Below are 25,846 nucleotides of genomic sequence, written 5' to 3'. Positions count from 1 at the left end.
GGAGGTGCCAGGATTTGAAGCAATCTCGGACTGACCTCAAGTCCCAAGCTATTTTGGGGATGTGATTGTGAAGCCCAAGTGAGAAAATGGGAGTGAATGTACCCTGTGCAGGGTAAAAAGTGCTAGACACATGTAAGGGATTATTCGTAGCATGGAAGACAGCCAAGAGGGGACTTGCACAGAAATGAGGAAAGATGAGAGGCCACTAAGCTGACTGTCTTACATCTTTTTACCTCTTCTTCTGTTGCTTCTTATCTGATCTAGTATGTACCTTCACTGGAATGTTTCAGAGGCTGGAATCTGGGGACAGGCTTGGGTTTGTTTATAAACGTGTTGAGGGGCTATGGAGAGGGGGGCCTAGAGGTACATGTTGTGTTGGAAATTTCACTGACCTGAGAGCTTGGAGCTCTGGAAAGAATGGGGGAAATAACATCTTTCTTACCTGTTCTGAAAAGCCACTATGAGGATCACATAAGATCATAAATATGGAAGCACTTCCTGATCTCCAGAGTCATATAAAATATAATTTGGTTTTTTTTTTTAGTTCTTTAATTAATTAATTAATTAATTTTATGGCTGTGTTGGGTCTTCGTTTCTGTGTGAGGGCTTTCTCCAGTTGCGGCGAGCGGGGGCCACTCTTCATCGCGGTGCGCGGGCCTCTCACTATCGCGGCCTCTCCCGTTGCGGAGCACAGGCTCCAGACGCGCAGGCTTAGTAGTTGTGGCTCACGGGCCCAGTGGCTCCGCGGCATGTGGGATCTTCCCAGACCAGGGCTCGAACCCGTGTCCCCTGCATTGGCAGGCAGACCCTCAACCACTGCGCCACCAGGGAAGCCCTATAATTTGTTTTTGTTGAAGTTTTTGGATGTTATATAACCTCATGGGAGGAATCTGTGAAGAGGGTTGAAACATCTGGTGCAGGTTAAAAGAAATAACCCCTTAATTCTTCTTATTGCCGATCTTTTACAATCTGTTGTCATCCAGCAGGGGTTTCTGAGTTCATACGTTTTAATTTTCTGAATCAAACTTCCGTGGGACGAATGAATAATACAATTATAGAGCTGTAAAGGCCTCAAAGAACATTCACTCCAACCCCTTTCCTTTACAGATGAGGACATCATTGAACATTAGAAGGGTAGAGTACAAGGTCAAGTAGCTGCTCTGTGGCATTACCAGGAACTACAGTGTAGTTCTTGTCATTGATGTTCGGTGCCCTTCCTATGATAACTGTTCTACCCAGTCCTTTCATTCTTTGGGCAGCTCCACTTTGCATTAGCAGTTGGATAACCATAACCCCGCTTTGCATTAATAGCTGAATAACCACAAGCCCACCCATGATGGTTAACATTCTCCATCTCCCCTCTACCCCCCAGGACAATTCAGCAGTGGCTTGCAAGGGTCCAGTCGCTTCTCTACTGCAATGAGAATGGGTTTTGGGGGACCTTCCTGGAGAGCCAGAGGAGCTGCGTGTGCCACGGCAGCACCACGCTGTGCCAGCGCCCCATCCCCTGCATCATCGGAGGGAACAACAGCTGTGCCATGTGCAGCCTGGCCAACATCTCGCTCTGCGGCTCCTGCAACAAGGGCTACAAGCTATACCGAGGCCGCTGCGAGCCACAGAATGTGGACTCGGAGCGGAGCGAGCAGTTCATCAGCTTCGAGACCGACCTGGATTTCCAGGACCTGGAGCTAAAGTACCTGCTGCAGAAGATGGACTCACGCCTCTACGTCCACACCACCTTCATCAGCAACGAGATCCGTCTCGACACCTTCTTTGACCCCCGGTGGCGCAAGCGCATGTCCCTCACTCTCAAGAGCAACAAGAACCGCATGGACTTCATCCACATGGTGATTGGCATGTCCATGCGCATCTGCCAGATGCGCAACAGCAGCCTGGACCCCATGTTCTTCGTCTATGTCAACCCCTTCAGTGGGAGCCACTCGGAGGGCTGGAACATGCCCTTCGGGGAGTTCGGCTACCCGCGCTGGGAGAAGATCCGTCTCCAGAACAGCCAGTGCTACAACTGGACTCTCCTGCTGGGCAATCGGTGGAAAACGTTTTTTGAGACGGTCCACATCTACCTACGTAGTCGGACTCGGCTACCTACCCTCCTGCGGAATGAGACTGGCCAGGGCCCTGTGGACCTGTCCGATCCCTCCAAGAGGCAGTTCTACATCAAGATCTCGGATGTGCAGGTGTTCGGGTACAGCCTGAGGTTCAACGCCGACCTCCTTCGCAGCGCCGTGCAGCAGGTCAACCAGTCCTACACGCAGGGCGGCCAGTTCTACTCCTCTTCGTCTGTGATGCTCCTCTTGTTAGATATTCGGGACCGAATCAATCGCCTGGCCCCCCCTGTGGCCCCGGGGAAGCCGCAGCTGGACTTGTTCTCGTGTATGCTGAAACACCGCCTGAAACTGACCAACAGCGAGATCATCAGGGTGAACCACGCCCTGGACCTCTACAACACCGAGATCCTCAAACAGTCAGACCAGATGACAGCCAAGCTCTGTTAACCTGGACTCTTTGCCATGGACGTTCCCTTTTGTTGTACAAACAGAACAGAACCAAGCAAAGCAAAACAAACACAAATTTGTAAAATGTAATTAATATTCAAAGGAAAGGAGGAAAAATCTTCATTCGTTGGAAACGAAAACATTCTAGCAACTGTATAAAACCGTTGGGCATGTTTGTTATTTCTATACTCTGTCGTGAAGAAGGGTCTCAGCCTTGGGAGGAGCTTGGAGGGAGTTGCTTCTTAGGCCTCAGGTGCTGTATTGAGGGGGGAGATGAGAGAGAGCATATGCAATGAATTGTAAAGATCTCTGCTGTGCAGGTGCTAAGATTAAACACTAAAAAGAAAGATATATGTAATGTACAACCGACACTGCCATTTTTCCTTGTGGGAGGAAATGGACATAGATAAAGAAGATATTTCTTCGGTTATGATTTCTTCCCTCTTTATCCTTAATTCCTTGTGGTTCATTTGATTCATTTGCACACAAGGGTGGGGATGCAATGACAATTCTGTCTCACCCAGATAGCTTCTTTCACGCTGAATAAACTGAAGCTAATTGAAGCTGGACAATAGGTGGGATTGTGGGGGAGAGGCATTCACGTAATCACAGGGTGTTAAAAACAGTAAGGAACCTTGGATATCAGCTTAGTGACCTCCTTGATTCAGTTTGGGAAATAGCCTCAGAGAGAAATGGCATGCCCTTGGCTACACATGGTTACTGCCTGAATAGCAATTTGAGCCCTGCCTTCTGACTCCTTCTAAATCATGCCGGCCACTTTTGTGTTTACTCCAACTAAACTGCCAAGGGATGAGTGTTTTTCAGTCTCAGGTTGTTTTGATAGTTCTTTTTCTTTTAATCAAGAAACCCCTTTTACCTACCGTCTCCAAAAAGAAATGGTGTCAGATTTCCTAGAAATGCTTTGCATATTAAACTTTAGTTTGACTAAAAATCAATAACCAAAATAAAATAGGGTAGGTTTTAATATTGCATTGGTCTGCCAGGCTGACTTCCCCAAGTAGGTATCTAAAAAAAGGTCCTTTAACTCAGAATACACACCACACATACACACAGACACACAAATACACTAACACTGCCACTTCTTGGGCATCGCTGAAAACTGAGAAGCCTTGTCTGGGACTTGGGGTTTAAATTGAAAGGAGAGATGCAAGAAAGAAAACTCATTCCAAAGCACTTCTGTAGAGGATTTGGGCAAATACCATTTCTTACCAGTTCTCCAGGAACTCTGCATTTATCTTTTTGCTAGGGTGGTACTAGCCAGAGGTGCTTCGAATCTTCATTTCCAAACTGGCAGAGAAACAGGACCACACATTTCAGGGTTGGAAGAGAAAATAGGACTCTTCTGGTCTCGACGTCTGCCCAGTGCAAATCTCTTTACCGTCTTTGGGAGATACCCCTGTTTGCTAACTGCACCATTCCAGGAACAGGAAGCTCATTAGATCTATCGTCCACATTCCTTGGATTCCCCTTTCACTGGGGGGGAGCAATAGTGCTCATTCCAGCTTGTGTTATAAAACAGATCTAGTTATTCGATGGTTCTTCTGTACCTTTACCAGCTTCTCTGTACCTTCCACTCACGGGTTCCAGTTCTAGAATGTGCATTTTCTCCTCATGTCAATGCTTTTGTAGATAAAATACAAAAACTATCTCAGGGGTCACCAGAGTCTGTAATAATATGACTCAAAGAGAATACCCACCCCCCTTATAGTTTATTTTAAGATGAAAGGAGAGGGCTTCAGTGTAGAAGAGGTAAAGAATTATCTAGTTTACTTTAAGTGTGTGTGGGCAGGGGGGAGTGGAGGGGAAGGTATATCCTGGTTTTTGCATAGTGAAATTCCAAATGTAATGTTCCAGTTTTTAGTATGAATTAGCATATATTTTGATACGAACTTTAACACTTAATGTGCACTTCACACCAACGTAGTTGTTTGACCTCAGATTTTGAGAGGATTCGGTGTTCATTTAGGTTGCAAATTCTTCATGCCAGAGGTCACATAGCAGCTATTTATCAAGCACAAGATTTTGCAGAAAGTCAGTAAATTATTAAACATCTCTTCAACACCTAGTAGATGAATGAGGCATGCCAGAAAAATGAGATTTGGAAGGAAATGGTCCGTGCTTTTGTGCCATTCACACAGTAATGACAAAGACATATGAACCAATTCAAAAATAAACAATAATTACAGTACACTATGATGAGTGCTATTGTGGGGTCGGACACAGGGAGGAGACGTGAAGAAGTTACTAATTCTGTTCATGCATTTGGTACAGGCTTTATATGGACATGTTCATCCTGAGTGTTGAAAATGAATAGGACTTGGGCAAATAACAAGGAGCAGAAGGGCCAAAGGAACAGAGAATGCAAAAGCACAAAGGAATAAATATGCATGGGTATTTGAGGGTCAGTTAAAATAGTTAAAATAATAGTGTTAAAGGGTATCCTTTTAAATGGTAATCCTTCCAAGGAAAGTGAGGATTTCGACTCTAAATGAGAAGTTGAAATAACCATCCATAATCCTTATAACCTAAAGAATGAATTCAGTTGTCTCTCTTCCTTTCTCTTTCATCTCTACCTTCCAACAAGTTCCAAATACTCATAATGTAATAACCCCTTATATTTACACAGCGCTTTACAGATAACGGGGCAATCTTCATACGCACTGTGCTACCTAAACCTCATCCGAATTCAATTAGAGCATTCAATCCAAGTTCTTCCCCAGACTTCACCAACTGTGTGTGTGTGTGTGTATGTGTGTGTAAGAAAGGTTTCTTCCCATTACCGTAACAATAGTAATTACATCACTTTATATTACAAAGAAAATACAGCAATATCTAATGATTGGAAAGATAAGGGAAATATATAAATTTTCCAGGACAGAGAGATTCAGAGATTCAAACATCGAAATATTTGTTCAAAGGTGAAATGAAAATACTTTTCTATAAAAGGACACAGAGTTGTGTGGATTTCCAAGTATCTCTTGCTTGGGTCCAGCTCTTTGAGCTAACAAGGTTCCCCTCCAGCTGGGAGGAAGAGAAGCCTGAAGCCCTCAAGTGAGATTTTAATTCAGTTAGTGTTTACCAATTTGATGCAGCAACCAAGGACCTATGGTGTCTGATTAATAGGCTGATGCTAAGGTAAAAGAGTAAACAGAGTGCCCATTTGGATAAGCCTGGCAGCAAAGCATGGCATTGCCATGGAAACCACAGAAGGCCATTAATTAGCTATCAAATAAAATCATTGGAAAATTCTGGGCCCTGGCATATCTGCCCCCTTCAAAGAGGAGGACAAGAAGTGTTCATACTAACAGCAAAGTCTCCCTTCATTGATTAAAATCATAGCTGCACAGGCACTACATGTCACAAAGTGGAAGAAAGATTAGGAAGTAAAACAAATTGACACGATAGAAGGAAAGAGTCTTTGGGATTATCCAATTCCAAGGATATATTTTAAATGTAGAGTATCTTATTGGGTTGTCTATGTTGATAAACTTATCTCAATGACAAACATTTTCTCCTATTCTCTGTTTGTGGAAAGAAAGTGAGAAGAATAATATGTATCCACTAGATGGTGATAAATGATTGGGGGAAGCTATCAGAGAGTCAAAGCGTGAGAAGCAATTAACCCCTAAAATAATAGATGGAGATTGTGTAACTTTGAAATTAATAGGGGGAAATTTTTTTAATTAAAAAGAAGGCAGAAAAGGAGAAACAAAAGAATCATTAAAATAGCTGAATACATAAACAGACATAATAACAAAACTTGCCACACAAATAATCACAATAAATGTACTTGGACGAAACTTGCCAGTAAAGAGACAGAGGTGGTCAGACTACAAGTTATAACTTTTAAAAGTAATGGGGGAAAAGTTTGAAAATAAAAAGATGCGTAAAGGTATCCTAGACAAATATTAACTAAAAGGAAGCTGATGTAGTACTGTTAATAGCAAAGTGGACTTTAAGGCAAAACACATTATTAGGATTAAAGATGGTCAATTCAGCAGGGAAAGTGGAGAGAAGAGTGGACACATAGAACCGTAGACTCTTCAGGCTAAAGGGGTCATTAAAAATCTGTAAAACTTCAACTTTCAGAGATGAAGAGTTATACTCGAAGTTATTCTACAAGTTTTGAACACTTACCATGATTACAGTTCTCTTTTCACTACCTCCAAGTAAAAGACTGTCCAGTCCAACCTCCTAACCAAGACAAGAATCAGTTCCATGACACTTAAACTAATAAACTAATAATGTACAGAAACTCATACGCAAATATTCTCTCTCTCTCCTCTATCTTTCTTTTCTATGTCACCAAAATCTTCTATATAGGCATTTTTCCAATTGAAGATCAATGCAAATCTTTGGTTGGTTATAATGAGCTCAGGCTGAGCAGAAAGTACTCTCTTCCTAAGAACAGAGTAATACCAGTGGCTCCAGCTCTGCCAACCTGAGAACCTACAGATGGAAGAAGTTAACTGAATGAACTCTCCTTTCTCAATATCCCTGTCTTTCCAAATCATTATCAGGGCCTGAAGGTACAAGTGCAAGGTCATCCCTCACTTTTCAGTATTGGATCTAATGGTAAGCATTCTGCATCAAGGCATATGGTACATTCTCTGACTGGCTTGGAACCCTCTTTCCTCTGAATAACTCACAGATCAAGACAGATGCAGGGAATGGGATGGGACAGTTTTGAACCAATGGGGAGGAAATCAACTCAAAAGTCATAGTTACTTTTGGGGGAATTGTGGATCTTTTTGAGAAATGTGAAAGCTCTGGACTCTTTCCCAATAAAAATGTACCTTCACATACACTTTTGAATAATATTTCACAGATCCCTTAATGATCTTTCTTGAACATTCTAGAATACTACAAACCTTCAGTAAGTGCCTCTGATCTCGCCTAGACCCTTTATTTTACGAAATTTAACACTTCAGCTTTCAGAGATGAGGAGTTGACCCAAAGTTATCCTAAAAGTCTTGAACACTGAGCATGGGTTTAGTTCCCTTTACACTATCTCAAGCCTATTTTGGCCTAGGATCTCATATCAAGGTAATGTAGTTCAGATAGCTGAATCCTGCCCTTAGGGAAGGCAGTTTTTAACATACAGGTAAACACCTTAATGGAAATGACAGTTATGGTCACATTAATAAAACCCAAAATATACTAAATCCCAAATGTATTAAGTAGATACATTCTGTATAAGCACTAACTAAAAGGAAGAGGTCTCTAAACCAGAAAGTAATGAGCTTGGTTAAAGGATGAGCAGGCATGCATTGGTAAGTATTGCATCATCAGTGGAGAGAGAGTCTGGTTCACTGAACCTGGTACAATAGTACATGAAGTTTGAAAGAGAGAGGGTTTGTCCTACTCAATTCAGTCTATTCCAACAATACCACAGATGGAGTGGCTCAGATAGCAAACATTTATTTCTTACATTTCTGGAGGCTGGGGATTCCAAGATCAATGCACCTGCAGATTTACTGTCTGGTGAGGATCCACTTCCTGGTCATAAAGGGCTGTGTCCCCACTGTGTCCTCACATGGCAGTAGGGGCAAGAGAGCTCTCCGGGGGTCTTTTTTATAAAGGCACAAATCCCACTAATGAGGGTTTCACCCTCATGACCTAATCACCTCCCTACCTCCTAATACCAGCACCTTGAGGCTTAGGATTTCAATGTATCAATATTAGGAGGACACAGATATTTACTCTATAACAGTGTTAAATCAGTTTAAGCGAAAACCTCCATTAAATAGCTTGGAATAAACAAATGAGCTTCATGAGTCACAAGTTGACTTTCTCTCATTTGAGTATCTGACCTCCACTCCCAAACTTCCTTGCTTGGTAAGTGTCCACACCAAAACAGCACTGGCTCCACCCCAGGGCCAATATTTCCCTAAGAATCCTAAGAATGAACAAGGAGCCTGTCCACAGTCAAGATTTCACAGTCTCCATAAAACTTCTACATGGAGCCATTTATGCCAAGAAGAAAATGGCTTTGACAAGAATTTTAAATAAGAGCTTCAGAGCTGATTGATAAGGGAAAGAAAGGATTCCTACGCTACTGGTATAAATTTTCCTATTGATGTCACCGGGGATGGCTGTGCTCTCCCTGTCAAGTGATCCCTGCAAACCTTAACCAGGGACCCAAGATTGGTCTGACTCTGCCACAGGCTTGCATCACTGAGGAAATTGTAATGTTCTTACAAATTAGAGGGTGATTATAAACCCTGCCAAGGGATCGCTAATTATATGGTGTTAATTGCATAATGTATAATTATAAGTTAATAATAACATCACCTAGCATTTTGTTAGTGTGCAAAAGGCTGCTGTGCTTAAAGCCTGGACCCGGGAGCTGGGTTTTCCTGAATTATTAGACACCTCGGATTAGAACTCAGATCCCCCAACTTCCAGGTGAGTGATTTAACCATTATAGTCAACATTATTCCTGACATGAGAAAATAACTAGCAGCATAGGGCTGTAGCTAAGAGTACAGCCTGGAGACAAGAGAAAATAGAGCTCATCCACTTAACTACCCATGCTGCTTGACTGAGATATTTAACCTCTCTGTGCTTCAATTTCTTCTTCTGTGAAAATGAGGTTCTTAACAGGTTCTCTCTAACATGGTTGGTTATGAGAATTACATATGTTTGAGAGCCTAAAACTGTGACTGGCATATAGGAAGCCTATCTGTTAGTTAAATAGGTGACATAAATAAAAATATACTTTAGATAGATAGATATGCAAAATAATATTCTTCATAATACTAGCTAACATCAATTGGGCTCATTTTACAAGCCAAACACTACAGTAACAATTTGATGCAAGTTACTCATTTAATTTCACTGCAACCCAATGAAGGGGGTCGAACTATCAGTTCAGCTTACACATGAAGAAACTGAGTCTTAGAAAGATGAAATAACTTGTCTGTGGTCACACAGCTAGTGATGGACTTACGATTTGCCAGTCTCCAAAAATAGGTCTCTTAAGTATGCTGCACGATTTCCCCAATTAGTGAAAATAAGTGGCCTAACAAAGTTATTTATAAGCATAATCCAGACCTTAAGAGGCATCTGGCACCACTATTTTATTACAGAACCATTCAATTCCTCTGTGAGCCAGAGTCAAGGGTACCCAGATAGCTTTAAATGTGCTGACTCCTGGAATCAGAGCTTCAGCAGGGGCCCAGGAGGAATGGGCTGTCTAGGACAGATTTTCCATCCGGAAGAGCAGGATCTGGCACAGAGCCCAGATACATTTCATACTCCTGCTCAAACACCTCAGGGAAGCCTACTGGCTCCAGGTAGGTCCACCATCTCTTTGGGCAAAGTGCTATTGATTTGTGCATTGCTCTTCTCTGGGAAAGCAGTGCTGAGGGAGTGAAATATGCAGGTGGTGAGCGGGAGATGAACCCCATAGTCTGTTCTCCATGCCTAGCATACAAAGAGGAGGCCTTTGATCTCCAGCTGGGCCTGTTCCTACATTTCAACATGGGCTGGAACCAGTCTGATCCAAGGCTCCTGAAATCTATCCCTGGCCCATCCCCCCACAGAGCTGGATGGGATCTTTGGGATAACTGGGGAGGATGGAGAATGACTTCTGTAGACAGTGGGGGGGGGGGTTGTGTAAAGATATCTTCCTTGTTCCTAGTTCAGCTTCCTGCTGTCACCCCACTTTCTCAAGCTATTTGTATCTCACCTATCCTAGAAGTCCCAGAATTGTCATTCTTGACCATAACATGCAAACCAATTTTTCTTTCTCTTACAGTGACACAAAGACAGAAAGGCAGAATGAATAAACTATATTGTGATTAAAGAATTTTAGATGTTTACCAAAAAATTACTTCTACATGTGCTTTTTCAAGCAATGTCTATGGAAAGGGGCATATAAATGCCTATTTCACCTTCTAACCTTGTAAGGTCAATCAGGTCTTAGGAAATGGGATTCAGCATACATTTACAGAAGAGGAAAAGAAGGCATGTAATGTTTACTGCTCCTCTATGATGCCCTAGGTACTTAGCATGTATCTAATCCAATCCTCATAAATGCCTAGGAGAGAGTTGTTATTATTGACATCATGCAGGTGAGGAATTTAGGCACCAAAAAGGTTGGTAACTTAAGTTCAGTTTCACAATTTACTTTTTTAGCACAAAATTAAACAGTGAGATGGAGTGGTTAGCCGCATGGGATCTGGGGCCTGAAGAGGTTCAATTCTTATAAGCTCTGTGATCTCGGAAAGTTACTTAACCTCTGTGGAGTTTCTTCATCTGTCGCTTGGGGAGAATAATAACTCCCAGTTTATCCAGTTGCCATGAGGATGTTTCTCTTGCCATATTTCTACCCTTTACATTACACCCATTACACCCTTTACAGATTTACAACCTTTAGTTCAGGTAAGGGCCTGCCTAGAACTCCCTTGGTACATGCGAAGCACTCAATAAAAGTTAGCTTTCATAATTCCTTTGGGCAAGGCATGGATCAAGACTGGAGCTTGAAGTCATGGCCCCATTATGCCCTTTGGCTTCCCCTGTTGAGTATGTGGCTCCCTGGCTATCATCTATAGCACAGAAACTAACTGGAAGAGGTAGACAGATTCCTAGCTTCCAACAGTTCACAGGCAAAACACACAGGGGGAGGGTAGAATGGAAGAAGACATCATTTTTCAATGATAAAAAAAAATGGAATCGGGGAAAAAGAGAATGAAAGACTGAGTTCGTAAGAGAAGTAATGAAGAAGAGTGGTGACTGTTCCCAGAATCCTCTCTGACAAAGCTTGGTACAGCCTCACCCCATTTCCAAGCAAGCAGGGATGTTGCTTAGCAACCCAGCCAGGAACAGCAGAGAGAGCTCTGTGCTGGTACATTTAGGGCTGCTACTGCCGTCCTGAAAAGGACCAAACTTTTGCTTAAAATCCCGCCTATAGCACAAGGGACACCTGCAAATTGGAAGCACCTGGGAGGAGAGTTTTCTGGGAGGTTCGGTGGAACAGAAAGCTGGCAAAGGGGAAAAGAGTCTAAATTAGTGGAAAAAATACAGAACGAATATTCTTAAAAATTTCTTTCAAATACTGCAGAAACAATGTGCTAAGAAAGATTTGCCAAGCCAAGGGCTTGGTGAGTCAGCGTCACTGCATGTTGATGTGGCAATGGAGGCCAGCAGGACATGCGAGGTTCCTGGCTCATGTGGGCCACCTCTCCCTACAGCTGCAGCCACTTGATTACCACCTACAAGTTCAGTCTCAAAGTCAGATCTGGAGAGGATATTGTTCTTAGTCAGTCGAGATTGAAGGTGTCAGAGTTCAACTCTATATTCATTCATTCAACAAATATTTCTTGAAGTTTGCAGTTTAGAGAGAAAGATAGACATTCATTTTGAAGTGTGATACGTGTTAAGGAGTGGGAAGTGTAAGATGCTATGGGAGTATACAACATGAACCCCTAACCTAGATTGGACAGGGAAGGGGGGAAAGTCGTGGAAAGCACCAGAAGATCTGATGTTTAATGAGAGTCTTGAACGATAAGTAAGAGTTGAACAAAGAGGAAGGGAAATTTGTTCCATGTGGAGTGGCCGTTCATGCAATGGTCCAGTTCAGCTGGAGATGAGAGAGAGAAAAGGGGAGAGGGAGGGGGAGGGAAAGAAGAGAGGGGAGAGAGGAATGAATTGGGCATGGGGATGGGAAGGAGTAGCAGAAGGTAAAAGTATTACATAGTCACGTGATGAAGGGTCTTGCAACTCATATGAGGATTCTGGACTTTATCCTAAGAGCAACTAGCAGCCCTTGCAGAACTTCAAGCATGACAACATGTGATCAAGTGTACTAGCAGCCCGTCAGCCCTTCGGCTATCCCACTTTATGCTTGTAACCCAGTACCTGGGTCCCTGGTCTAGTCTCTTGAACTCTTGGCTTGATCTTCTGTGTAGTTTCCCCGGTCCCTGAAGAAAGGAGAGGCTGCATTCTCTGGGGGTGGGGAGGTGGGGAGGCACGGGGATACATCACCACCCCTTCCTTAATGCACAGAGTCTTGCTCTTGAACCTGAACTCATGTATCATCCATTTCCCTGCCCCCCCTTTTGACTTGGCCTGTTTTGACTCTCAGCCACAGGGCTTGCCCTCCTGCCCCTCCTCATGTCCTTATGGCTGACCTGATGCTGTTTGGTTGGAATCTCTATCACTCTCTCTTGTTTTCTTCATCCCACTGCTACCAGGTGAAGTTCAACTAAATCGTCATCATCCCATAGCCTGCAGCAGCTGTGTCTGAACCAACTACTTGCCCAGGAACTGATCCACTCCAAGAACTTGTCTCATATAAAGTTCTGGTCAGCCTTAGTGATGATGCAAGAAATTCATCTGACCCACTGGCCTCTTTAGGATAGTGCTTAAGGGCACAAACTCTGGAGTCAACTTCCCTTGAAAGTGAACCCTGGTCCAGGCCAAGACTTAGCTGTGTGGCAAGTTAGTTCATCTCTCTCAGGCTGGTTTCATCATCCTTACATGAAGATATTAACACCCACCTATGGGGCTGTTATGAGGATTAAAAAAGACTATGGAGATAAAATATCCAGAATAGCACCTTGCACATGGTAGGAGCAAAATAAATATGTATTCCTCTCTATTCTTCCTCTGAAAGTGCATTATCTGCTTACATTTCTGTTTTTGATCCTTACAATGATTCCTAAGATTGGAGGATTAAAGGAGCTTATGTGTATAAAGCACCAGGTATATAGCAAACACAAGATAAGTATTAGCTATTATTATTAATTATTATCATTAATGAAGCAGAATATCCTGATTAAGAGATTAACTCTGTCTTGTTTTCTTGAATACGGGATCATCCAAAAGAACAGAAGTCACCATCCATCGTGACTGTCCTTTTGAGAATTCACACGTACTACCCACAAAATGCAGCTTTTGTCCTTCAAGACAATTCTGAACCCTTGGGAAAGGCCAGCAGCTCCTTTGGTTTCAGAGACTATCCTGCAGAAGACGCCCTCTGGGGAGGTCAGTAGACTGGTTGCTTTGCACAGCTGCATGGGGACCATTCTCATCATAGTCTAAGAATGGCATCTTGTGGAGTAGTCGATAGTGTTGATGGCTGTTACATGCTGAATTATGTCCCCCCAAATTCATATGTTGACGTTCTAATCCTCAGCACCTCAGGATGTGAATGTATTTGGAAATAAAGAGGTGATTCAGTTAAAATGAGGCTGTTAGGGTGGGCCTCATCCAATCTGACTGGTGTCTCTATAAAAAGGAAACATCTGGGCACACAAAAAGGCACCAGTGATGTGAGTATGCAAAGAAAGACCTTGTGAGAACACAGGGAGAAGTGGCCTTCTGTACGCCAAGGAGAGAGGCCTCAGAAGAAACCAAATCTTCCGACTCCTTGAACTTGGACTTCTAGCCTCCAGAGCTGTGAGAAAATAAATGTCTGTGGTTTAAGCTACCTAGTCTGTGATATTTAGTTATGGCAGCCTGAGAAGACTAATACAGTGGTCCATCAAAGAATTAGGCTGTAGTCACTATGGAGTAGGTGGAGAGAGACAGGTACTTGAATGAGAAGAGAGAACAGGTTCTTTGAGAGATGGCATGGTAGCTTGGATTTTCTGAGAAGGAGACTATACTTTTCTTCCCCATGGGGAGGAGGATCTTTGATGCAACTGCTGGCCTAGATGCCTTGGAGAATGAACACCTGGTGTGTGGCCTTGAGGGAAGTATCCAGGTTGCCTTGTGAAGACCCCGAGGCATGAGACTGTACCATGAGTGACCTCAGCATGCTCTCTGTAGAAGAAGCGTGCAGGATTCCTGCACACATCTCCGGGTAATAGCTGCAAGCTAGTGGTCAGTTGAGACCAAGGACCAGGCCTCTGCCTCATTTTCTTTCCGGCCATATGTGTGCAGGATTAAAGCAGCATCCAAGAGAGGGCTGGAGGGAATTTCATTAATGAGTGTGATGGTCATTCTGCTAATCAGGTAGATGATAACTCAGAAACATATAATTTAAAAAGAAAAAAAATAGGTAACATTTCTCACATCTGTACGTAATGAAATAAACTAATATCCATTATATATAAGTCGGCAGAACAGCTATGAAGACACTGTATTTATCTTGATCTCTGTTGTATCCCTAGTCTTAGTACAGCACCTGGCATCAGGTATGTGTTCAGTATTTGTTGAATGAAAAAAATGGACTACCCATGTGCTGCTTTCTTTATTTCAGACATGCACAGACAGAGGCCCAGAGAGGTTAAAGAGGCCTAGCCAAGGTCACACAGTCATTAGCAGACACAAGGTGTCTTAGTCGGTTTGGGCTTCTATAACAGCATATCTTAAACTGGGCAGCTTAAATAGCAAACATTTATTTCTTACAGTTCTGGAGGCTGAGAAGTCCAAGATCAAGGTGCCAGAGATTCAGTGCCTGGTGGGAACTTGCTCTTGGTTTGCAGATGGCTGTCTTCTTGTTGGGTCTTTTCACACGAAGGAGAGCGAGAGCTCCAGAATTCTCTTTTTATAAGGACACTAATCTCATCTGGGGGCTCCATCTCATGACCTTATCTAAACTTGATTACCTCCCAAAAGCCTCGGCTCTCAATACCATCACACTGGGGTTTCACATAGGGTTTCAAGATATGAATTGAGGTCAGAGGGGTTGGGCGGGGGTGGAGATATAAACATTTAGTCCATAATACAGGGCAGGAATGAAAACATTTGACTTTCACTCCTGTGTTCTGCTCAAAGACTATGTAGATATTTAACATCCTTTTTCCAGAGCATCTGGTTCAGGATTCTCCCTGGGACAGGCCAACGGATGGGCAGAATGATCTAGTATGACAAATCCGCTTTCCCTCTGTCCTCTTGTGAGGGGAATTTGCCATCTTCTGTGATCATCAAGCTGGCAACATCAGTCTGGATGTTTGTTAATGACACTGACCTAAATCTGTCATGTTGCAAGGAACCCTTCATGGCAGCTGGGATTTGCTGCCATATAACGGCTTTACTGTACATGGAACTCTCTAATAAGCTGATTAAAAAATAAAATTTTTTGAAGCCGTAATATGTACTTTTCAGACATCTGATAAGAAGCAATGTAAACAGAAACATCACGCTGAGTGTAGAAAGCGGAAATCCTGTTGTATTAGAAGATGCTCATGCTTTGATCGTGGCACATTTCTCACGGTTGCCAGAGCAAAGGTCTGGCATGATGATCTCATTTAAACCTTTCCTTGGTTTGTTTTTATGCCAGTTCAGCATATGAGGGATAAAGTTATGTGTAAGCAGTGGGTCTCCCTAGGATGGCTTGACTTCAGACTGTGCCTCAATGAAGCAGGACCATTTTATTACTTATGTGCCTGGCATCGAGCTGTTCAAATCTCTAATTCTCCAAAAGACTCTGAAAGAAAGATAGGCATAGCCATCCTCATTTTACAGAGGAGGAAACTGAGTCGAAGAAAATGTCTTTGGATTTGGGACTTTGGAAGAGCTGGATTCACATCACCTCTCATAGCCAAGCTCGTGTTAGTGAAATCATTCATTCCTTCTTTCATCTAGCAAACCTTGAGTGCAACCTGCTGTTGTACTTGGTACTGTACTTAGCTGCCTCAAAAGGAAAAGGTGGACCCTCCCCAATCAGAAAGCTTTCACAGTATTCTTTAGTGTAGCAATCTTCTAGTTGAAATATAGACCTCATTCTTACCAGTACGTTTCCTTTACACTAAGAAACCTAATGTTATAGATGAATATAGTACTTTAAGATTGACCTTTATGCAAGAAAGGATTAACTTAGCTACTTGGGTTGCTCAAATCTTGCAAATTTCTAAGACTTGTCTTCAGGACCGGCTCTTGGCCAACTGCTGAGAGATGAGCTCTAAGTCCTTGGAATATTCTGCCTGAGAAGAGTGTTTTTATATGCCTGGGGCCTTGGGCCATGCTGCCAGTTTGATCAGACAGTTCGTGCTAACAAACGTGATGTAGGGCTTTTATCTGTTTTTGCTCTGCGGACCCGGAGCCAGAGTACCTGAGGTCAGTCACGTGGACGCTGCATTATGCCTACATAACTGATCCCAGGAAAATCCTGGGTACCAGCGCTTAGGTGAGCTTCCCTGGGTGGCAACAGTTCACCCATGCTGTCACACACACATCATTGCTGGGAGAATTAAGTGTCCCTGCAACTCCATAGGAAGCAGATACCTGGAAGCTTGCATTTGATTCTCTTGGACTTCATCCTATGCACATTTACCTTTGCTGATTTTAATCTGCATCCTTTTGCTGTAATAAACTATAATGTGAGGGTAACAACTTCTGAGTCCTGTGAGTTCTTCTAGTGAATCATTGAGGCTTGGGGTCATCTTGGGCGACCCTGAAGCAACCCTCCACTTTTCTACTGATCATCTTCTTTATTCCTCATCACACTTGGGAGACCCCCTGCACTGGCATATCCATTGTGTGAAAGAGAAATCTCAGATTCCCTGAGGTCAAGTGCCTTCCTAGATAATGTTTTGAGGACACCATGTCACCTGCATTCTAAACCAGTGGAGAGTGAGAGTGGTTAGGGCATTAAAAATCTAAATATCACCTGTCACACTGATAAAGGAGAGATTGGAGGATGTGGTTTAGGTGTGCGTGACAATATAAACCCCCAAATTACAGATATGCCCACCCAATCATAGACAGCACTAGACAACTACAGGTCTCTCCCCTTGAAGATAAAACTTCCCTCTCAAGCGTATGGCATATCAGTGTTGGGGAGAAAAAAGCTTTCCTTTGCCCTTCTAGGTTCTTCCTTCTGGTCTAAGAATTAAATCAACATGGGACAGGCTCATGAGAGAAAAACAAATTTAATCATGTACGTCCAAGGACCCCATAAGAATATGAAACCATAAATAAACAGGCAATTGAGGCTTATATGCCATCCTGAGCTAGGGAGAATGAGATAGGGGTCTGGGGCTTCAAAAGAGAGACAGACAGTTCACAGGGTGAGGGGAAGAACAACTGTTTAGAAAACAGATGTTTGCCTTGCCATTCAGAGAAATCTTTCTGATATGAAAAGAAGTTATCTTTGGTAATAGCTCTCTTTCTGGTACAGGCTCCCTATCTAAATTCTTTTAGGCAGTTAAGGGGGAGGTGAAAAGAAAAACTTCCTGAGTCATCTGTTTCTCAAAAATAACCAGCTCCAAACAATCCTCATGCCAAGGACATATTTTGGGGTGGCAAATTTTGCTCCCCTACCTCAGGGAGGAGACCGGTGCACTACTTTGCAAGTAGGCAGATCCTAGAGAAGAAAGGTCACTCACTCTTCCAAACACAACTGCTGGAGCCCTCACTCTACTTCCAGGTGAGGAGTGAGGAGGTGGCGTGCGGTCTGGAGCGTGCTTCTGGTTAATGAATGTCTGTCTGTCTGGAATCAGTGAGTCGGGGAAAGAAAGTGTCCTGCAGGTTGCAGGAAGTAAATGATGCTACCAGGGCTGGAATTCCCAGTGGTCCTGGAGCCCAGGACACATCCTCCTGACACCATCTTACACTGACTTCACTGCAAACACTGTGCTTTTGATTGTTGACTTGCAGCTCTCAGGGTCTCAATGGTGTAAGGTACTGCAGATGTTTAAAATGCAAAAAGCCCTAAGTAACCTTGTTGAACTTAGTTAACACCACCTATTTAAGGAAAGCAACTCCCCTCCCTTCAGATCCAGGACTATTTCCCAAAGCCTGATGCTTAAGATAAGCATAAGCTCAAATTGCTCCATATCACATCAGACTGCAGCCAGATATTCAGGCCTGGCTATATCAAACACTTCCTAAACCTATTTCACCTCTCTCCCCTTTTATGGACCTAAAAAAGCTGTTCTGAGACGTACGGGTCTGTGTCTCAGTTTTATTCCTTCATTTGCTCATTAAATGAACATTCATTAATGTTAGCTATGTGTCAGATGCTATCATATTTACTGGGGATACAACAACTAAGTATTTGCCTCAAAGCGTTTAGTCTCAGTTTAGGAAGTGGGGCATGTTCAAAAGTAATGCAAATATGGATCCGAGAGAAGCGTTTTCAGGATAAAGTCAGGTAGGAATGAGGGAGTGGTCTATTTCTGGGTCAATCATCCTTATTTGCATATGCAAAACATCTACTCTTGTTCTGCCTTCCCATCCAGTCCCCTTTTCTCCCTAACCTTCATTTGCTTCTTTCTTGCTCTTCTCCCCAACTATTCCTAACATCCTCTCATGATTTGGCCACTATGCTCAGTATCTAGATCCCTCACCAACCACAATAGCTTGAACCAGATGCTCCACTAAAGACCATTCTGGTGCTCAATCTGTACCAAATCCAAGTGCCATTCAGGTTTGAGCTGGGCCTGCTTTGCAGCTTGCTTTAGCATCTTTTGCTGCAAGGCTCTTGCTAACAAAACCCAAATTGTACCTCCAGAGACCCTGAGCATGTGGAGTACTTTCTATGGCAAGCCTGTGCCCTGGAAGAGCTTCTCCAAACTGAAAATCCACTCACTCCTGGGCAAGATTTATTTATTTAAAAAAAAAAATTTTTTTTAACACCTTTGTTGGAGTATAATTGCTTTACAGTGGTGTGTTAGTTTCTGCTGTATAACAAAGTGAATCAGCTATACATATACATATATCCCCATATCTCCTCCCTCTTGCGTCTCCCTCCCACCCTCCCTATCCCATCCCTCTAGGTGGTCACAAAGCACCGAGCTGATCTCCCTGTGCTATGCAGCTGCTTCCCACTAGCTATCTATTTTACATTTGGTAGTGTATATATGTCCATGCCACTCTCTCACTTCGTCCCAGCTTACCCTTCCCCGCCGCGGGGCAAGATTTAAAGCCTCAATGGTGTCTCATTGATTTCCTAAGGTACACTCAGAGTTGGCGTTCTGCCGTTGCATATTTTAACTGTTACTGTTTTGTTCTTGCATCCTGAGGTGATTTTATCAGGGGGAACACATGTTTGAAGAAGCTGAATTAAATACAGGCAAATCTCATTAATTCAGACTCCACTAATTCAGGCTGGATTGAAACATAACTTTGTGTTATCTAGAAGTAAAAAGATTTTCTAAATAAATTAACGGTGGGAATAAGACTGCAGAGAGAGGAGAAGGTTTCACCTGTTTAAAAGGCAGTGTTTCCAAACCCCTTCAGGGATTCTAGAAGGGCCATTAACATATAAACAATTGCCTTTGTGTTTGTTCATTAAAGCTAAAGACTTTTTCTTCGAGAAATAATTTACTGTTTGGCAAATGCTTCTTTTAGTTTTTTTCTTCTGTCGAGTTGGGAAATAATACGGCTAAACATCTTTTAAAATATTCCCCAATTCACTCCCCTCCATAACGCTAAATATATTATAGACATATTGTACCTAGACATAAATATATGTGTGTATGCATTAAAAATGCAATGGAAACATCTTAAAATAAAGTGGCGTATTATGGTTGGTAGGATGAAAGGTGATTTTTATTTTCTGCTTCATATTTGTAAGTATTTTCTTTAATGAACTCATTTTTATCATGAACATCAAAATGTTAAAAATATCATTAACATTTTATAATAGTTAACAGGTCTTTTTCCCCAAATGGTTTATACAGAATAAAGTAGAATCCTATCCATACGGATAAAAACACTTGGTGGGTAGAGTGAGAAGCTCACTTACCACAGGGCCAAAGTTTATCTTTTGCCACCTTTGTTGGAGGCCACTGGGTCCTGAAATCTGGTTAGAATACGTATCAGCAGCCATCTATTATTCTGTGGGCAGGACTGTGCTGGGTGAGGAGGAGAAGTGGATGCGGTCTTTGTGTGTGTTCTCCAGGAGCTCACAGGTGTCATGTTCAAACAGAGGCAGCTGACACATAGCACAGCAGACGTTGTGACCAATGCCTTATAAGCCAAAACAAGTGTGAACTACCTCCAATAAAACTCCACCATCTACTTCTGGTTACATTACAATCATTGCAGCTGTATTGAATATTTCATTTGTGCCAGGTAATTTTCCATGGATTTTCCAGACAGAATTTACTTTTTTTGCTACAGATAATCACAGATGGATGTTCAGGGATATCAAATAAGTTGCCCATGGGGCTTCCTTGGTGGCGCAGTGGTTGGGAATCCGCCTGCCAATGCAGGGGACACGGGTTCAAGCCCTGGTCTGGGAAGATCCCACATGCCGCGGAGCAACTAGGCCCGTGAGCCACAACTACTGAGCCTGAGCTCTAGAGCCTGCGAGCCACAACTACTGAGCCTGCGAGCCGCAACTGCTGAAGCCCACGCGCCTAGAGCCCGTGCTCCGCAACAAGAGAGGCCACTGCAATGAGAAGCCCGCGCACCGCAACCAAGAGTGGCCCCCGCTCGCCACAACTAGGGAAGGCCTGCGCACAGCAACAAAGACACAATGCAGCCAAAAATAAAAATAAATAAAATAAATAAATTTATTTAAAAAAACAAATCTTTAAAACATAATAATAATAATAAGTTGCCCAGGTTCCCACAGCTGATACGCGACACAGGTAATATTCAAGCCCAGTCAACCAACACAAGTCTCCTGCCCCTGAACACGATGCAGCACCATCTGCACAAGCCTAACAGCCAGACTGCGTTCTGATCAGCTCAGATATCTTCCCAGGCAGTGCAGTGGGCACTCTGAAGAACCTTTAGTGTTTGTTGGTTATTCTTGAATTTCAGTGTTTAATTCCTGAGATAAGCATGGGTTTGGACTGACCAGATAACTCCCTTTGAGACTGATACATATCTTTAAACTCAGAGAAAGTACATCATATAGTGCACAGAGTTAGGCTATAAAATCCTCACTCTTTAGAGTCTGAGAGATCACCTGGTGAAAACTCCAACCTGATCCGTCTCTTAGGCACCTGCAACCCTGCCCTTTGCAGTGGTCTTTTCTGAATTCATCTCCTGCATACCTCTTTAGAACATAGGTTTGCTGCTGGATCATCTCTGTGATCTTCACATGGCATAATTACCTGAAGAAAGCTAAGCAGGTCTAAATCATCACCTAGAAAACCATGACCATATAGGGCTTCCAGGGAAGCACAAGAGACGTATTCTTGCAGAAACAGAGAAATCGATCACTAAGGAGGGGAATGACCCCAGGGAAGAGGACTTAGCAAATAATTAGACAAGAATAAACAAACCATGATAGAAATTAAATCGTGAGAAGTATAAAAAAAAAAGTAGAGTTAAGACTTCATTGAACATCAAAACAAAGTTAGGGAGGACAGGTTTAGAGGAATAATATAAAATAACATGAAAAAGGATAAATAGTAAAAGAGATTGAAAAAAATATAGCTACGAAATACAGAAGAGAGCAAACATATGGATGATTAATGTTCCTGAAAAAAAGAGAACAAATTAGACAAAAGAATAATATTTCTTATAATGTAACAAAAAATGCGGAATTAAAGAAATACCTACACATGCAAAGTGAAAGGGTGCGACAAATCCTGGGAAAGTTGATTTAACAGATACACAGACAAAATCATATCAAGTGTGAGACGTAACTGTGTAGGTTATTCAATTTCAGAGACAAAGAGTGACTCCTGACACACACATGATTCCCTCCAAAGAGGGGGATAAGGAGCAGACAGCCTCCTGTTTTTGCCTAGGCAAGGTTCAGGGCTAGCAGACAGTGAAGCAATGTGTACAAGCAATGATCCAAAGGAAAGGAAGTGTGACTCAAGGATTTTCCACCATGCCAAATCAGTGTTCAAGCATAAAGGAAACCGAAAGCCATTTTTTTTTTTTTAACATCTGTATTGGAGTATAATTGCTTTACAATGGTGTGTTAGTTTCTGCTTTATAACAAAGTGAATAAGTTATACATATACACATGTCCCTGAAAGCCATTTTTATACATGGTAGAACTCAGACGAAATGTCACCCATGAGCCCTTCTTGAAAAAAAAAAAAAAAAAGCCTGGTCATAAAATCCAGTCAACCAAGAAATGAAGCAAAATAAAATGCATAGAAAGAGGAACTATGAAAACAAAGTTCTTAGGCACTGACTTTATTTTAATGTAGAACTAAGGTTAAGGAATGGTGAGAATGTTGGTTACTATGCAAAATGTAACTGCTATAAACCATGAAAGTATATATATATGAAAATGAAACTAACAGAAACGGGAAGTAGGGACATAGGAAGGAAGTGAGTGTGTGTCCACGTGCACATGTGCATGCTATCTTCTTATCTTTCACTGTGGTGGGAGGATTCTATAAATATTACTTATATTGTTAGATTGAGAAAAATATATTTGGACATATTATTGCTAACTATAAATGTAACAAATAGGTTGCTTTTTGTTTGTTTGTTTTTTGGTCAAAGAGCCTTCCCACTTATCAGAAAGAAATCAGAACTACAGAATGAATCAAAGAAGCATGTATCCAAAAGCTGAACAAAGAAAATCTAAAAGGGCATAAAAATAAGAAATTAATATAAAATAAAGAAATAGAATTAAAATGAAAATCAGACATATTATTTAATTACAATGGGATAAACCCAAAGATTATTCAAAAAGTCCATCATATTGACTCAGAAGAAAACATGGAGTTAGAAGCAGTTAAAACAAGTGCCTTCGAAAGATTGTAAAATACTGAATAAAGTCATATTGTTAAAACAAAAGTAAATCAGGGAGTAAGTTGTAAGCATGAGATAAAACTAAAATCAGAGTAAATAAGTACGACAAAGAAGGGTACTTTCTAATGATACATTAATGGAGATCTCATGGCCATGGATTTTAAACAACATTGGCGGGGTTTTTTAATCGAACTCTCAGCGTAAAAAAGACATATCAAGTAGAAGAAAAAAAATAGATGAGATATTACCTAAATAACATAACCCATGATAGGTATTATTAATTCTATACCAGAGGACAGCAAATACTTATTATTTACAAGTGTCCATGGAACATTTACATATCTCAATCTTTTATTTGTTTACTATTATAAAGCTTCAATAATTCATCCAATGTAGATATTGAAAGATCATATTTTCTGATCACAATAAAATCATAATAAGATTGCAAGGACAGGAACGAAATCAGAAGGAGTACCCACACCACCCTCTTCTTTGAATGACCCCTAGAACAAAGAGAAAATAATAGCTAAAATTGCTGAATACTTAGAAAATAACAATAGTGAAAATGCCATAGATTGGGTCTTATGTGATACAGTTATGCTCACAGAACCATTCATAGCTGTATGCATATTACTATATAGAAAAGCATGAATATAAGTGAATTAATCATCCAACTAAAAAGGTTAGAAAGTGAAAAATTAAATAAAAGGACGGCAAAAGATAGGAATTAATGAGTAAAAACCAAAATTAGCAATTTTGAAAACAGAACACAATAAAATTAATGAATAAAATGAAACACAGTTGCTTCAGAAACAAAAATTGACTCTACATTAACTATATACTTCAAAAAAGTGTATTTGTGTTCATTTGTGTTGAGGCAGGGGCTGGGGAGGAGGTGACTGGGAAAAGACAATATTGATACCAAAATGAGAAAATTCGGGTAAAATAGAAAAATGCAGATATATCCCATCTCTGGTTTTTGATATAAAAACTCTAAAGTCTTAGCAAAGATAATACATCTTTATGTGACTTAATAGATTAACACATTATAACGAAGCAGATTTTTTCCCTCTAGGAAGGAAAGGACTATTCAAGATTAACTATTAAATTCATATTATTTAATATCTTAATAAATCAAAGGAAAAAAGACTTAGAATGTGGTTATCTTAATTAATACCCAAACAGATGAATGATAAAATTTACCTATACCTGATTTTTTATGATGCTTAACAAAATATGAAATAGATATAAAGGATTCTTCTTTAACCTAATGTCAAACAAATATAATCCCAACCATCCCAACCAACATATCAATATAATATGTCACTTTGGAACTTGAAAATATGACTCCAAAATTTATCTGGAAAATAAGCATGAAGACATTGCCAGGACAATTTGAACAAAAAGAGAAAGTGAGAGGCCTAGCACCATCAGATATTAAACTGTATTACAAAGATATAGTATTTAAAGCTATGTGTTGCTGTAGCAAGAATAGATTAACACATTAATGGCATTAATGGAACATCATAAAACTTCTCCAAGTAGGCCCAAATGTATATTGAACAAACGGATTATTACAGTTTCAAATGCGAGGGAGAAGAACAGTTTATTGAATACATTTTCTTGGACAACAGGCTAGCCATTTGGTATGAACAAAGGAGTGAAAACTAAATTCCAATCTCATTTTTCACACTCACATAAATTCTAGATTGATCAAAGATTTAAGCTGAAGTGTGAAACTCTAAACATAAGGACAAAAAAATAATTTAAAAAAAATCTTGAAGTGGGAAGGCCTTAATATATTTGACCTAAAACCACAAACTACCAAAATATAGATTATTAATATACATACTTAAATACTCCTGTGCAATCTTTACAATCATAATCAAAATTTTTAAAAAATGAGAATTTGATATGCAACACACAGGGAAAATAGCTAATCCCTGAAATATATAAGGTGCCCTTTACCAATCAGTAAGGAAATATAACTATTGCCCAATATGAAACTGGAAAGGACATAAAAAAGCTGTTTATAGAAAAATGTACTCATATACACACACAAATAGCCAATAAACATATATGAGAGAAAGATTGCCAAAATTTCTCATAATTAAAGGAAAACAAATTAAAATAATTACATATTATTTTTATTTATCCTTTTGCCAAAGATCAAAAAGCATTAGCAAGTATATACGGAAACAGACATTCTCATGAACTACTGATGGATATATGTATTCAATTTGGCTACCTCAATTCAAATTAAACATGTATAGATTCTTTTATCCAGCAATGTGACCTCTAAGAATTTATTCTATACATATTATTGGTCACATATGTGTAAGAATTTTCTCTGAATGTCCAAAAAGGACAACTCAAATGAATTAAGGTATACATATCCATGCAATGGGATACTTTATAGCCATTCAAAAGATTGAGGATTTTCTTATGTGCACTTATGGAAGAATTTTTAATACAGATTTAGAGAAAAATAATAAAATCATTGCACAGAGCAGTATAAGTATGACCTCATCTGTTTTTAACAAATTAAATAAAGGATACACACCTATGCTTGCTTGTGGTTTCAACATTTCTGGAAAGGTTCACACACACACAAACAGTTCACAGTAGTGTTCTTTGGGGTGTGGAGGTGAGGCTGACTTTTCAGGGAGACTTGTTTTTTGTTATTGTACCATTTAAACTATTAAGGTTTTTACCATATACATGTATCTCTTTTATAA

At 41.0% G+C, this 25,846-nt stretch overlaps 1 protein-coding gene and 1 long non-coding RNA gene across 6 annotated transcripts in view; both read left to right on the top strand.

Moving 5' to 3' along the window:
- The window catches only part of BRINP1 (BMP/retinoic acid inducible neural specific 1), a 504,031-nt gene extending 501,088 nt beyond the window's left edge, over positions 1 to 2,943 (top strand). For all 5 annotated transcript variants that reach the window (XM_082402242.1, XM_082402245.1, XM_082402243.1 and 2 more), the window contains one exon: positions 1,373 to 2,943. In XM_082402242.1, the coding sequence (XP_082258368.1) occupies positions 1,373 to 2,513 (1,141 nt within the window). In that variant the 3' untranslated portion in view covers positions 2,514 to 2,943. The remainder of the gene's footprint in view (positions 1 to 1,372) is intronic.
- LOC309633452 overlaps positions 1 to 25,846 on the top strand; it is a 589,090-nt gene that overhangs the window by 210,396 nt on the left and 352,848 nt on the right. The gene's annotated exons all lie outside the window — the stretch shown is intronic.

Source organism: Balaenoptera borealis, assembly GCF_965194805.1.
Source record: "Balaenoptera borealis genome assembly, chromosome: 8".
NCBI classification, from domain to species: domain Eukaryota; kingdom Metazoa; phylum Chordata; class Mammalia; order Artiodactyla; family Balaenopteridae; genus Balaenoptera; species Balaenoptera borealis.
Note: the sequence above shows the minus strand (reverse complement) of the source record. Positions and strands in the feature narration are given on the sequence as shown.